At 44.5% G+C, this 17,566-nt stretch overlaps 1 protein-coding gene across 1 annotated transcript in view; it reads left to right on the top strand.

Annotated features, from left to right (window-relative positions):
- Positions 1-15,347: 15,347 nt before the first annotated feature.
- Positions 15,348-17,566, top strand: part of LOC135561180 (basic proline-rich protein-like) — a gene marked incomplete at its 5' end in the record, with an annotated part of 14,038 nt that continues 11,819 nt past the window's right edge. Inside the window, 2 exons of the mRNA XM_065002320.1 lie at positions 15,348-15,423; positions 17,068-17,175. Coding sequence (XP_064858392.1) covers positions 15,348-15,423; positions 17,068-17,175 — 184 coding nt within the window. The remainder of the gene's footprint in view (positions 15,424-17,067; positions 17,176-17,566) is intronic.

Genomic DNA, 17,566 nt, shown 5'->3' with positions numbered 1-17,566 from the left:
AACCAAGTGGCTATCGAAGGCAAGGGGCCTGCTGTCATTTCACATGACTCTTAATGACCCTTAACAGGTCTCAGACTGACTCTGTCAAGTGTATGGAGGAAAAGATGCCAAAAAGATGAATAGCGGTGCTAGCAATAAGGCGACCAATAAGATCCCTTTTAATGTTTCACATAGGCCTAAGTAGAACAACATGTTAGAGCATTGTGTTTCATGTGCTTTTTATTTTTCTCAAAAAGTAGCTTTGTCTGAAACATAAGCCAGTAATAAATCATGAGGCTCGTACCTTTAGTAGCGTATTCCCTCGTGATCAGCTGGTAAAACTCCATGGAGGATAAACAGTCCAAATACTCAACTGCCCCAATTTATTCATTGCACAAATTTTTGGACTATTCCAACTACCATAGTGCTCACTACAAACATACAATCTAAGATAATACAAATTTGGTTTTGACTTTTTCATACAGTCACACTGGAGAGACTGAGAAACTCCTGAAGCTTGTTTGGAAAGGCAATGAGTAGCCTCCTTAAAACAATTGTAGAACAATTTACGCATATCGCAATAATTATGGGTCAAAAAAGAGAGTAAAGAAGCAGTTATTACGTTGAGTTGATTCATGCATAATAAAATAATGTTATCTTTGTCAGACCCTTTGTGTTAAACCTTTTCTGTACCCAGTGCAGCAGAATGGGAGGAATCACAGTATGTCTGTTTCTCTGCAAATCAGCCATTTCCCTAAGTGTCGGAGAAAAAACAAGTGAATTCTTCAGCCCTTGACCCCACACCTGTTCAAGGCAGTAGACTTCATGGCAGGCTCAGAGCACAGGAAGTGGGCCATCAGGGCAGTTAGCATATTTTTGTGACAAAAGGAGGCCAGAGGGAGTTGAGAGCCTTAATAATACTTTGAATCGCTGGCATCTCTTGAAGTTTATAACCTGGCCCAGAAATGCAAATTAGCCTACTCTCTGAGGTTGAAAGGAATTGATTAACGGGCTGATCTTTCCCTCTGCCACCCAACTGTGAGAGGACCTTTTTCCCCTATAACCAACTTTGAGAGTTTTTTTTTACCATATACCCTACTGTTTTCCACTCACTTCAACAAGAGTGAGTGCAAAACTGTTGTACTTTTTGTCTGTTTTTATCATCAAAACAACATGTACTAAATTACACAATACCCAGATGGCAAAATGCCATTAAGTTATCTTGTGCTAAATCTTCTGATGAAGTAAATGGCAAGTTTGTTGCAAGGCTCTGTTAACAACACCATAAGAGTACAGTTTGAAAGCAGAATAATTATCAAATGCCTCCTTACAATGGTTAATAGGGAAATGAGTTGACCCTTGAATGTCTCTCAAGAAAGCATTATTACATTTTTATCCTCTGGGTCTAGTTAAAAATGTTCACTGATTGTTCAACATTCTAGTACTCTGTCCCCACTTGCTATTTCTCCTGCTCTACTTCCTTAGCAAGCAATATTATACAAGTGCTGCATATAAACAATTGACAGTTTAATTGCATTTGCTATAAATAAATAGATTGATCAAATCACTGTCTTAGCTTGCCTCAGGGACAGATGACAAGTGCTATTTTAATGTTGAATGTGAGTGAGCCTATTGAAGCTGGTTAAATTACAAATACTAATTTGTTCCCTAGTGTACAAGTCCTCAACATTGACAGAAGCATCTCTAGCTACTTGATACCAAATTTTATCTCAAGCTACTTGATACCAAATTTAATCTCAAGCTACTTGAAACCACATCTTCTTTCCATTAACTTTCAACACTTAAAATGAAGGGACCAAGACAACATAGCGCTGATTTTAAGTCCTTGTTACACTGTTCTTTTAAACCTACAGTGTGTTTGCATAGACCCAGGAAGTTTAGTCCCATTGGACCAATATTTATTTTAATAAACAACATTCCTCTTAATAGTTTTACATTTGAAACAAATCCAGCAACCTAGTGACACACGAAGAGAATATTTTAAAAGGTGTTGGAAAGAACATGTATAGCTGGTGTTTTACAATGACGAATGAGTGAGGGCAAGCATAGAGCAGAGCTGTGTCCTACCCTGAACAACATTCACACATTCTAAAGGTGGTTCCTTTCTTTCCTACTTTTCCATTTCCAGTATGAATCACCCAGTCCACCCATCCACATTTTCAATATTTGTAACAGTCAATCCAGAAACACATGTTGTGCTTAGGAGCATCTTCTATGTTCTTCTAGTAATGTGAAATAGAAGCTGGGTCATGTTCTGAATTTGAGAAAAACGACCTCCCCATTAATGACAAGGAATTTGTGAATTATGGAAATGTTCCATCGCAATCACTGCAGTTGGTTAGCCCATAAATCTGTATGCAATTGCTCTGTGTAAAGATCACATAGTATCCCACAGGACATGTCATCACTCTCTTTTGTGTAATAAAATGGCCTCAGTTTACCAGATAATAGTCTCCTTCCTCATTTCAGATCCGATTTATGAAAATCATTGTCTGGCAGAGATGAAACATTTCTGTTTTTTTTGTTTGAATGCTGCTTATGAAAAGTGAGAGACATAAATCCTGTGGTTATTTTTCACCATGGAATAACTGATTGTGAGCATGCAGGAAGCTTAATGAGCAATTGAAATTCAATTAAAATTCCAAGCTACAGCAATGACAGAGTAATGTGTCTTACAATGGGAGGAAAGAAGAGATTATTCAGGTCTTCAGGGGATTCCAATCAAATCTACAGTGTGACCCCACCTCTCTCGCCCCCATTTAAATGACCTCTCATCTGAAAGAGAACAATTCAGGAACCAAAAGTTACTGATGTGATCTGGCACAAAATGTTTGTGGCACAGAAAGTGTAGGCCTGTCTCCCACATGGATCTCCTATTTGTTCCAGACTGGGTTCAAATGCCTTCTGTTTCATTTTTCTGTATTTATAATTATTGTTATTATAATTATTATTGACTATTTATTTTGTATTGATTTTTATTTTATTTTTACTCTTCATGCGATGCACACTGCAGAGAACACTGGAGGAAGAGTTACCACTGAATTACACAGTGAATTATTATGTTTGTTTGTGTCAATAAATCACATAAGGGATTGGTTGCCAATTGACGATTTGACCAGATGTTTTTTTAAAAATAAACATTCATTCGAAAGACTGTACAGTAAACAGAGTATAAATATTGAATACTTGACTTTCTCCGAAGTTTGACACACTCTTCTTTTCATGTTAGGATTTGGTCCGTAGTGCATTCCTCCACAGAGAAGATACCTTCAGTATATCAGGTGCTGACCACCTACAGTATCATATGATATTTCAATAGACCACTTCTTCACTGTCTTGCATACCCTCAGCAGACCCACCTTTACTCTGTGACTCAGAATAAACTACTCTAAGGCTGTATTTACACAGGAAGCCCAATTCTGACCTTTTGCCTCTAATTGTTCTTTTGGCCTATTAGATCAGATAATTTGTCAATAATTGCGCAAAAGATCAGAATTGGGTTGCCTGTGTGAACACAGCCTAATTGTTTAGACTGAGACTATATTATTAGGAACAAATAAGCAGTGAGAAGTTAGTGTAGTTGTGTGTTGGAGGTGTCAGTGGGTAAAGCGATAGCAGGATAACAGGATTGACTGGGAGGGAGGTGGTTGCAGCCTGCAGTCGGTCTCCAGTGGTTCCCTTCTGTGGCAACACAGCAGGAAAACAAATGAGCTGCTCCCTTTCTGCTCATTCATCAGCGGGGAAGCTAGCGTTCCTCTCTCCCACGAGGCCTGCCCCCCCCCCTCCTGTCTGACAAACCCCCATCCTGGTTGGCTCTCCTCTTCTCATGGTGTAACCCCCATCTCCCACAAACCCCCTCTCACATCTAAGAAAAAGGAATACTTATTTTTCCGTTTTTTTGGAGGGTAAAATGAACAGTAGGAAGACATACAGGTATCTGCCAAAATAAATGAAACACTTGAGTAAATAAGGGATACAAAGTATATTGAAACCACCAGGTGTGGTTCCTGAGTTAATTAAGCACCCATTCTGCCAGTCACATTCTGTTAAAGGTCCCCAAAGCACACACATCCCTGGGTCGCTTGTCTTTTCAGTTCACTGCAGCTAGTGACTGGAATGAGCTGCAACAAACACTCAAACTGGACAGTTTATCTCAATCTCTTCATTCAAAGATTCGATCATGGCATCTCTTACTGACAGTTGTGGCTGCTTTGCGTGATGTATTGTTGTTTCTACCTTCTTGCCCTTGGTGCTGTTGTCTGCCCACTAATGTTTGTACCATGTTTTGTGCTGCTACCATGTTGTGCTGCTGCCATGTTGTGTTGCTACCATGTTGTTGTCATGTTGTGTTGCTACCATGTTGTTGTCATGTTGTGTTGCTACCATGCTGTGTTGTCATGTGCTGCTGCCTTGCTATGTTGTTGTCTCTCTTTATGTATGTGTTTTTCCTATATATACACTACCGTTCAAAAGTTTGGGGTCAGTTAGAAATGTCCTTGTTTTTGAAAGAAAACCATGTTTGTCCATTAAAATAACATCAAATTGATCAGAAATACAGTGTATACATTGTTAATGTTGAAATGACTATTGTAGCTGGAAACGGCTGATTTTTAATGGAATATCTACATAGGAGTACAGAGTCCCATTATCAGCAACCATCCCCCTGTGTTCCAATGGAACGTTGTGTTAGCTAATCCAAGTTTATCATTTTAAAAGGATAATTAATCATTAGAAAACCCTATTGCAATTATGTTAGTACAGCTGAAAACTGTTGTTCTGATTTAAAGAAGCAATCAAACTGGCCTTCTTTAGACTAGTTGAGTATCTGGAGCATCAGCATTTGTGGTTTTGATTACATGCTCAAAATGGCCAGAAACGCGACCTTTCTTCTGAAACTCGTCAGTCTACTCTTGTTCTGATAAATCAAGGCTATTCCATGTGAGATATTGCCAAGAAACGAAAGATCTTGTACAACGCGGTGTACTACCCCCTTCACAGAACAGCACAAACTGGCACTAACCAGAATAGAAAGAGTGGGAGGCTTCGGTGCATAACTGGATAAGAGGACAGGTACATTAGAGTGTCTAGTTTGAGAAACAGATGCCTCACAAGTCCTCAACTGGCAGCTTCATTAAATAGTACCCGCAAAACACCAGTTTCAACGTCAACAGTGAAGAGGCGACTCTGAGATGCTGGCCTTCTAGGCAGAGTTGCAAAGGCTGGCCAATAAAAATAAAATATTAAGATGGGCAAAAGAACACAGACACTGGACAGTGGAACTCTGCCTAGAAGGCCAGTATCCCGGAGTCGCCTCTTCACTGTTGACTTTGAGACTGGTGTTTTGTGGGTACTATTTAATGAAGCTGCCAGTTGGGGACTTGTGAGGCATCTGTTTCTCAAACTAGACACTCTAATGTACTTGTCCTCTTCCTCAGTTGTGCACCGGGGCCTCCCACTCCTCTTTATATTCTGGTTAGCGCCAGTTTGTGCTGTTAAATAAAGGTTTAATATATTTTTTTTAGAAAAATGTTTACATCACGCGGTTGTGTAGAAAAAGCCCAGTTGCCCATTATTTAGGCTGCTATGGCTAGAGGAAGAGATATCAGTGACTTTGAAAAAGGGGTCTCAAAGGTGTTTAAAGTGTGGGTGTGTGTTTGTGTGTGTGTCAGTCACCAGATCTCAACTCAATTGAACACTTATGGGAGATTCTGCAGCAGTGCCTGAGTCAGTGTTTCCCACCACCATCAACAAAACACCAAATTATGGAATTTCTCGTGGAAGAATGGTGTTCACATCCCTCCAATAGAGTTCCAGACACTTGTAGAATCTATTCCATGAAGCTGTTATTGCTGTTCGTGGTGGCTCCCCGTTAAGACACTTTGTGTTGATGTTGGCAGTTACCTGTTGTTTTAAGCTCTGAAAGTACAACCTCTGGGGTTGCAGCCAATCTACACCAGAGAGTGAATAACAAGGACTCTGGTTTGAGGTGATTGGAGTCTGTGGTGTTATTATTATATGACATACTGATTTCTGTATGTATGACTTTATGGTGTAAATGGATGGGCACTGAGAATCTGATTTAAAAATAGGAATGTAACCTGCAGGAAGAATCATCCGCAGCATGTTTCAAAATCATCTCCTCTCAACAATCATCACATTGCTGACCTAGTCTTACTGTCTTCACGGCAAGGTACATTTTCTGCTCACTCAATTTCATGATTAAAAATGTACTCCTTTGTGGAGTTTGATTTGTGAATGATTGTCTTCTGATACGCATCTCTCCTTGTCCCTCAACACAGAATTTAGAGGCTATGTTTGGATCTGTTTAACATCAATAATACAATTTTCACGAGAGCGTGGCAACCTGTCTCCTAAGTAGGGGTGCCTTTAGGACATTTTGACTGTATATCATTAGAGGTAAGAATCAATATGAAACAACGGTGTCATCAGTGTTGTAGGTCTTCCAAGTTGTTTACCTTCAAAAAATATCTTGAAATAATGCAGAACTTTGTTTTGTTCATTACTCCAGAGTAAGATCAATACCATGCACTGAACCTGGGGTGTATTTACACTTGAACTGAAACTGTAGGGAATATAATCAAAATGCACTCTACCTAACTTTTCCAACACATTCTATTCCCCAACTGGCACAAATAAAGGTATGTTGGGTGCACACCTGTCAAAAAGTTGTGCAAAAAAAGGTGTCTCTCTTTTCTGTGTAAGTGATGCTCCATTTGACAATTCAATTCTCGGGAAAATGTGAGTGAGTCTGACACCATGAACTATGACCTCGAAGTGAGTTTTACACCATGAACTCAGAATAGAGACAAAGAATGTATGCGATACAATGAAGAAGACAGAGCTGGAAACTTTGAAACACTTACGCCATGTTATTGTACCTACAACAGGACAAAGTGGAGTATGTGAACTACATCAATTTGTAGTTCATACCTTCCAACTGTTCCAGTTCATGTATTTAAAAAAAAGAAAAATCTTTGTAGTGACAGGAGTGACTGTGCATGTTGTGAAGTCACTGTAATTTTCCAAACCTTACATTTTCTTTTCTGAATATCACAACTGACAAACATCCAAGGGATTTCTACAATGACCTTAAAACCAAGCCTGTGAAAGTGTATTCAATATTGTATTGAGCTTCAAGGGGAGACAATAAAGACGTTACTTGTTATTCACTAGGAATACCTGTACTGCACCTGTAGTGTTTCTGAGCGTTTCGGGGTTTCAGGATCTCATTTTTTTTGCAGGCTAAACTAAAGAGTCTCATTTATCAACCGTCGGTACATTTCTTACTAAATTCTGGCTTACAGCGGATTGCGAAAGTATTCACCCCCCTTGGCATTTTTCCTATTTTGTTGACTTACAACCTGGAATTAAAATATATATTTTGGGGGGGTTTGTATCATTTGATTTACACAACATGCCTACCACTTTGAAGATGCAAAATATGTTTATTGTGAAACAAACAAGAAATAATACAAAAAAACTGAAAACTTGAGCGTGCATAACTATTCACCCCGCCAAAGTCTATACTTGGTAGAGACATCTTTTGCAGCAATTACAGCTGCAAGTTTATTGGGGTATGTCTCCATAAGCTTGGCACATCTATCCACTGGGATTTTTGAAAGCTCTTCAAGTCAAAACTGCTCCAGCTCCTTCAAGTTGGATGAGTTCCGCTGATATACTGCAATCTTTAAGACATACCACAGATTCTCAGTTGGATTGAGGTCTGGGCTTTGACCAGGCCATTTCAAGACATGTACATGTTTCCCCTTAAACCACTCAAGTGTTGCTTTAGCAGTATGCTTAGAGTCATTGTCCTGCTGGAAGGTGAACCTCTGTCCCAGTCTCAAATCTCTTGAGGTCTGAAACAGGTTTCCCTCAAGAATTTCACTGTATTTAGCACCATCCTTCAATTCTGATCAGTTTCCCAGTCCTTGCCGATGAAAAACATCCCCACAGCATGATGCTGCCACCACCATGCTTCACTGTGGGGATGGTGTTCTCAGGGTGATGAGAGGTGTTGGGTTTGCGCCAGACATAGCGTTTTCCTTTATGTCCAAAAAGCTCAATTTTAGTTTCATATGACCAGAGTACCTTCTTCCATGTGTTTGGGGAGTCTCCCACATGCCTTTTGGCAAACAGAAAACATATTTGCTTATTTTCTTCTTTAAGCAATGGCTTTTTCTAGCCACTCTTCTGTAAAGCCCAGCTCTGTGGAGTATACGGCTTGAAGTGGTCCTATGGACAAATACTCCCATCTCTGCTCAATTTTAGTCTCATATGTGATAATGTGATTATGATTTAGGCTTATATAATAAAAGTACCACCAAGTGAAGTTGTGTGTACGCAGGGTTTGAGATTTGTGTGGATATACACACACTTTCCCATTAAGTCCAAAGTGGATAAATGCCAACATTTGTGGGAAAACTGGCAAACGCAAGGTTTAGAGTACTTTCTGTGTGAACGCAACTTGATAAATGAGGCTTCTGGTATGTAATGTTAGTCACAGCAACACACCAACAATGAAATACAGACACTCCACTCTACAGTCAATTTTTTCATGCAGTGTTGTCATACAGTATTGTTGAACTGTTCATTGGTGGCTGTCATCAGGTGAATATCATGTTCCATGGTCAGCCACTTAATCCAGCTTGGTTGGCTACAGTTGCTATCCACTGGAGCACTGCGATGGGCTCATCAGCAAGTCAATAAAATGCTCAAAATTCTATAGCGGGGCTTGACATTGAGTCAATTGGACCATTGCGCCGTTTCAAAATATATTGTATGGCACTGCATATCATCTGAAAAATTCCAAACTCTACTAACATCGCATTAGCATGTCTGTGAATTAGTGTAATAACAGTGATATAAAGACAGGGTTGGTGTGGATCTGAGTAGGCCCCATGAGTGCATTGAGGATGATTACTTTGACATTATTCAATGGAATTGAAATTGGGTGACCAGGCCTATTACTGCTCTCAATTGTGTATTTATTGGATTGATTGCAAAAACATAATGTACAGTATGCTCTCATCAGCATTTTAACCTTGTATTGGTTCTCACGTATGTCACCTAAAATATATATATTAATGTACATGTTGCTGGGTCAATTAAACCACTAGGCGATGTGCATAATCTCTACGAGAGAGTAATGTATGTTTTTGTCATCTTCAAAATGAAATAACAGTGGCATTTAGCATCAAAGTCCTTCTTCCTGGGACAGAAATAGCCTGGGCTGTGTGAAAACCCTGCTGGGTGTAAAATTGGATGTGGACTTCCTGGGGCTGTATGTAAACTTGTCATTATTCTGTCTGGTTTAACATCATTAACCTGGCAGACACGTGAAACTATTGCACATCTGATGAACTCCATTCCCTAACTCACTACTCTTTCTGTAAACTCCACCTGCAGACATGCTGTCACTTCACATTATAGGGAGAGACACATCACAACTTCTAAAAAGGATATTTAGAGCAGCGTCGACAAAATGACTAAAGGTCTCTTAAACAACCACCCCCACCACCACCACCACCACCACCACTATCACCACCATCACTACCACTACCCCTATACCTACCACCAGCACCAACACCACCACCATCACTACTACCTCCACCATCACCACTACTATCTCCACCATCACCCCCACCACCACTACTACCACTACCACCACCACTACTACCTCTACCATCACCACCACTACTATCTCCTCCACCACCACCACCACTACTATCACCACCATCACTACCACTACCCCTATACCTACCACCAGCACCAACACCACCACCATCACTACTACCTCTACCATCACCACTACTATCTCCACCATCACCATCACCCCCACCACCACTACTACCACTACCACCACCACTACTACCTCTACCATCACCACCACTACTATCTCCTCCACCACCACCACCACTACTATCTCCACCATCACCACCACTACTACCACTATCACCACCACTACTACCACTACCACTACTACCACTACCACCACCACTACTACCTCTACCATCACAACCACTACTATCTCCTCCACCACCACCACCACTACTATCTCCACCATCACCACCACTACTACCACTGTCACCACCACTACTACCCCTACCATCACCATCACCACCACCACCACCACCACCACCACCACAACCACCACCACCATCACCACCACTACTATCTCCACCATCACCACCACCACCACTACTATCTCCACCATCACCACTACTACCTCTACCATCACCACCACTACTATTTCCACCATCACCACTACTACTATCTCCACCATCACCACCACCACTACTACCTCTACCATCACCACCACTACTATTTCCACCATCACCACTACTACCTCTACCATCCCCACCACTACTATCTCCACCATCACCACTACTACCTCCACCATCACCACTACTACCTCTACCATCACCGCCACTAGTACCACCACCACTACTACCTCTACCATCATCACCACTACTATATCCACCATCACCACCACTACCACCACCATCATCACCACCACTACTATCTCCACCATCACCACCACCACCACTACTACCTCTACCATCACCACCACTACAACGACCATCACCACCACTACCACCACCACCACCGCCACCACTACCATCACCACCACCACCACTACTACCTCTACCATCACCACCATTACTGTCTCCATCACCACCACTACTGTCTCCACCATCACCATTACTACCTCTACCATCACCACCACCACCACTACTACCTCTACCATCACGACAACTACAACGACCATCACCACCACTACCACCACCACCACCACCACCACTACCATCACCACCACCACCACTACTACCTCTACCATCACCACCATTACTGTCTCCATCACCACCACTACTGTCTCCACCATCACCATTACTACCTCTACCATCACCACCATCACCACCACTACAACAACCAGCACCACCACTACCACCACCACCACCACCACCACTATCACCACCATCACTACCACTACCCCTATACCTACCACCAGCACTAACACCACCACCATCACTACTACCTCCACCATCACCACTACTATCTCCACCATCACCATCACCCCCACCACCACTACTACCACTACCACCACCACTACTACCTCTACCATCACCACCACTACTATATCCTCCACCACCACCACCACTACTATCACCACCATCACTACCACTACCCCTATACCTACCACCAGCACCAACACCACCACCATCACTACTACCTCTACCATCACCACCACTACTATCTCCTCCACCACCACCACTACTATCTCCACCATCACCACCACTATCACCACCACTACTACCACTACCACTACTACCACTACCACCACCACTACTACCTCTACCATCACCACCACTACTATCTCCTCCACCACCACCACCACTACTATCTCCACCATCACCACCACTACTACCACTATCACCACCCCTACTACCTCTACCATCACCATCACCATCACCACCACCACCACCACCACCACCACCACCACCATCACCACCACTACTATCTCCACCATCACCACCACCACCACTACTATCTCCACCATCACCACTACTACCTCTACCATCACCACCACTACTATTTCACCATCACCATCACCACTACTACCTCTACCATCACCACCACTACTATCTCTACCATCACCACCACCACTACTACCACCACCACTACCTCTACCATCACCACCACTACTATTTCCACCATCACCACTACTATCTCTACCATCCCCACCACTACTATCTCCACCATCACCACTACTACCTCCACCATCACCACTACTACCTCTACCATCACCGCCACTAGTACCACCACCACTACCACCTCTACCATCATCACCACTACTATATCCACCATCACCACCACTACCACCACCACCATCATCACCACCACTACTATCTCCACCATCACCACCACCACCATCATCACCACCACTACTACCACTACCACTTCATCCACCACTACCATCACCACCACCACCACTAATACCTCTACCATCACCATTACTATCTCTACCACCACCACTACCATCACCACCACCACCACTACTACCTCTACCATCACCACCATTACTGTCTCCATCACCACCACTACTGTCTCCACCATCACCATTACTACCTCTACCATCACCACCACCACCACTACTACCTCTACCATCACCACCAGTACAACGACCATCACCACCACTACCACCACCACCACCACCACCACTACCATCAACACCACCACCACTACTACCTCTACCATCACCACCATTACTGTCTCCATCACCACCACTACTGTCTCCACCATCACCATTACTACCTCTACCATCACCACCACCACCACTACTACCTCTACCATCACCACCACTACAACAACCAGCACCACCACTACCACCACCACCATCACCACTACTACCTCCACCAATAATATTACCACCACCACCTCCACTACTACCACCATCACTACTACCACCACCACCACCTCTACTACTATTACTACCTCCAACCCTACCACCATCACTACCACCACCACCACTACTACTACTACCACCATCACTACTACCACCACCACCACCACCACCACCACCACCACCACCACTACTAATCAAATCAAATCACCATTTATATAGCCCTTCGTACATCAGCTGATATCCAAAGTGCTGTACAGAAACCCAGCCTAAAACCCCAAACAGCAAACAATGCAGGTGTAAAAGCACCAAACTCCCTAGAAAGGCCAAAACCTAGGAAGAAACCTAGAGAGGAACCAGGCTACCAGTCCTCTTCTGGCTGTGCCGGGTAGAGATTATAACAGAACATGACCAAGATGTTCAAATGTTCATAAATGACCAGCATGGTCGAATAATAATAAGGCAGAACAGTTGAAACTGGAGCAGCAGCACAGTCAGGTGGACTGGGGACAGCAAGGAGTCATCATGTCAGGTAGTCCTGGGGCACGGTCCTAGGGCTCAGGTCCTCCGAGAGAGAGAGAAAGAAAGAGAGAATTAGAGAGAGCATATGTGGGGTGGCCCTCTTCTGGCTGTGCCGGTGGAGATTATAACAGAACGTGGCCAAGATGTTCAAATGTTCATAAATGACCAGCATGGTTGAATAATAGTAAGGCAGAACAGTTGAAACTGGAGCAGCAGCATGGCCAGGTGGACTGGGGACAGCAAGGAGTCATCATGTCAGGTAGTCCTGGGACATGGTCCTAGGGCCCAGGCCAGTTGAAACTGGAGCAGCAGCATGGCCAGGTGGACTGGGGACAGCAAGGAGTCATCATGTCAGGTAGTCCTGGGGCATGGTCCTAGGGCTCAGGTCCTCCGAGAGAGAGAAAGAAAGAGAGAAGGAGAGAATTAGAGAACGCACACTTAGATTCACCACCAATAGGACAGGAGAAGTACCCAGATATAACAAACTGACCCTAGCCCCCCGACACATAAACTAATGCAGCATAAATACTGGAGGCTGAGACAGGAGGGGTCAGGAGACACTGTGGCCCCATCCGAGGACACCCCGGACAGGGCCAAACAGGAAGGATATAACCCCACCCACTTTGCCAAAGCACAGCCCCCACACCACTAGAGGGATATCTTCAACCACCAACTTACCATCCTGAGACAAGGCCGAGTATAGCCCACAAAGATCTCCGCCACGGCACACCACGCCAACCCAGAGAGGCCACCACAACAGTGAATCAACCCACCCAGGTGACGCACCCCCAGGGACGGCATGAGAGAGCCCCAGTAAGCCAGTGACTCAGCCCCCGTAACAGGGTAGAGGCAGAGAATCCCAGTGGAAAGAGGGGAATCGGCCAGGCAGAGACAGCAAGGGCGGTTCGTTGCTCCAGAGCCTTTCCGTTCACCTTCCCACTCCTGGGCCAGACTACACTCAATCATATGACCCACTGAAGAGATGAGTCTTCAGTAAAGACTTAAAGGTTGAGACCACCACTCTGACATGGGTAGGCAGACATAAAAATGGAGCTCTATAGGAGAAAGCCCTGCCTCCAGCTGTTTGCTTAGAAATTCTAGGGACAATTAGGAGGCCTCGTCTTGTGACCGTAGCGTACGTGTAGGTATGTACGGCAGGACCAAATCAGAGAGATAGGTAGGAGCAAGCCCATGTAATGCTTTGTAGGTTAGCAGTAAAACCTTGAAATCAGCCCTTGCCAAGCCAGTGTAGAGAGGCTACTGGAGTAATATGATCAATTTTTTTGGTTCTAGTCACCTAGCAGCCGTATTCAGCACTAACTGAAGTTTATTTAGTGCTTAATCCGGGTAGCCGGAAAATAGAGCATTGCAGTAGTCTAACCTAGAAGTGACAAAAGCATGGATTAATTTTTCTGCATCATTTTTGGACAGAAAGTTTCTGATTTTGCAATGTTACGTAGATGGAAAAAAGCTGTCCTCGAAATGGTCTTGATATGTTCTTCAAAAGAGAGATCAGGGTCCAGAGTAACGCCAGGTCCTTCACAGTTTTATTTGAGACGACTGTACAACCATTAAGATTAATTGTCAGATTCAACAGAAGATCTCCTTGTTTCTTGGGACCTAGAACAAGCATCTCTGTTTTGTCCGAGTTTAATAGTAGAAAGTTTGCAGCCATCCACTTCCTTATGTCTGAAACACATGCTTCTAGCGAGGGCACTTCACCATGTTTCATTGAAATGTACAGCTGTGTGTCATCCGCATAGCAGTGAAAGTTTACATTATGTTTTCGAATAACATCCCCAAGAGGTAAAATATATAGTGAAAACAATAGTGGTCCTAAAACAGAACCTTGAGGAACACCGAAATTTACAGTTGATTTGTCAGAGGACAAACCATTCACAGAGACAAACTGATATCTTTCCGACAGATAAGATCTAAACCAGGCCAGAACATGTCCGTGTAGACCAATTTGGGTTTCCAATCTCTCCAAAAGAATGTGGTGATCGATGGTATCAAAAGCAGCACTAAGGTCTAGGAGCACGAGGACAGATGCAGAGCCTCGGTCCGTTGCCATTAAAATGTCATTTACCACCTTCACAAGTGCCGTCTCAGTGCTATGATGGGGTCTAAAACCAGACTGAAGCATTTCGTATACATTGTTTGTCTTCAGGAAGGCTGCGCAACAGCCTTCTCTAAAATTTTTGAGAGGAATGGAAGATTCGATATAGGCCGATAGTTTTTTATATTTTCTGGGTCAAGGTTTGGCTTTTTCAAGAGAGGCTTTATTACACTTTTAGTGAGTTTGGTACACATCCAGTGGATACTACTACTACCTCCAACCCTACCACCACTACCACCACCACTACTACCCCTACCATCACCATCACCATCACCACCACCACCACCACCACCACCACCACCACCACCACCACCACCATCACCACCACTACTATCTCCACCATCACCACCACCACCACTACTATCTCCACCATCACCACTACTACCTCTACCATCACCACCACTACTATTTCCACCATCACCATCACCACTACTACCTCTACCATCACCACCACTACTATCTCCACCATCACCACCACCACTACTACCTCTACCATCACCACCACTACTATTTCCACCATCACCACTACTACCTCTACCATCCCACCACTACTATCTCCACCATCACCACTACTACCTCCACCATCACCACTACTACCTCTTCCATCACCGCCACTAGTACCACCACCACTACTACCTCTACCATCATCACCACTACTATATCCACCATCACCACCACTACCACCACCACCATCATCACCACCACTACTATCTCCACCATCACCACCACCACCACTACTACCTCTACCATCACCACCACTACAACGACCATCACCACCACTACCACCACCACCACCACCACCACTACCATCACCACCACCACCACTACTACCTCTACCATCACGACAACTACAACGACCATCACCACCACTACCACCACCACCACCACCACCACTACCATCACCACCACTACTACCTCTACCATCACCACCATTACTGTCTCCATCACCACCACTACTGTCTCCACCATCACCATTACTACCTCTACCATCACCACCACCACCACTACTACCCCTACCATCACCACCACTACAACAACCAGCACCATCACTACCACCACCACCACCACCACTATCACCACCATCACTACCACTACCCCTATACCTACCACCAGCACTAACACCACCACCATCACTACTACCTCCACCATCACCACTACTATCTCCACCATCACCATCACCCCCACCACCACTACTACCACTACCACCACCACTACTACCACCATCACCACCACTACTATCTCCTCCACCACCACCACCACTACTATCACCACCATCACTACCACTACCCCTATACCTACCACCAGCACCAACACCACCACCACCATCACTACTACCTCTACCATCACCACCACTACTATCTCCTCCACCACCACCACCACTACTACCATCACCACCACTCACCACCACTACTCACCACCACTACTACCACTACCACCACCACTACTACCTCTACCATCACCACCACTACTATCTCCTCCACCACCACCACCACTACTATCTCCACCATCACCACCACTACTACCACTATCACCACCCCTACTACCTCTACCATCACCATCACCATCACCACCACCACCACCACCACCACCACCACCACCACCACCATCACCACCACTACTATCTCCACCATCACCACCACCACCACTACTACTATCTCCACCATCACCACTACTACCTCTACCATCACCACCACTACTATTTCCACCATCACCATCACCACTACTACCTCTACCATCACCACCACTACTATCTCTACCATCACCACCACCACTACTACCACCACCACTACCACCATCACCACCACTACTATCTCCTCCACCACCACCACCACTACTCTCCACCATCACCACCACTACTACCACTATCACCACCACTACTACCACTACCACTACCACCACCACTACCACCTCACCATCACAACCACTACTACCACCACCACTACTACTATCTCCACCATCACACCACTACTACCACCATCACCACCACTACTACCACTACCATCACCATCACCATCACCACCACTACCTCCACCACCACCACCACCACCACCACCATCACCACCACTACTACCACCATCACCACCACCACCACTACCACCACCACCACCACTACTACCTACCATCACCACCACTACTATCCACCATCACCATCACCACCACCTACCACCACCACCACTACTATCTCCACCATCACCACCACCACTACTACCTCTACCACCACCACCACTACTACCACCATACCCACCACTACTATCACCACTCACCACTACTACTCCACCATCACCACTACTACCATCTTCCATCACCACCACCACCACTACTACCTCTACCATCACTACTACCACCATCACCACCACTACCACCACCACCACCACCACCACTACTACTCCACCACCACCACCACCACCACCTACCATCACCACCACTACCACCATCACCACCACTACTACCACCACCACCCACCTACCACCATCACCACCACCACCACTACTACCTACCAT

This window comes from Oncorhynchus nerka, linkage group LG16, assembly GCF_034236695.1.
Source record: "Oncorhynchus nerka isolate Pitt River linkage group LG16, Oner_Uvic_2.0, whole genome shotgun sequence".
In the NCBI taxonomy this organism is placed as follows: Eukaryota; Metazoa; Chordata; class Actinopteri; order Salmoniformes; family Salmonidae; genus Oncorhynchus; species Oncorhynchus nerka.
The sequence above is the reverse complement of the archived record's forward strand: the minus strand, read 5'-3'. Positions and strand labels throughout refer to the sequence as shown.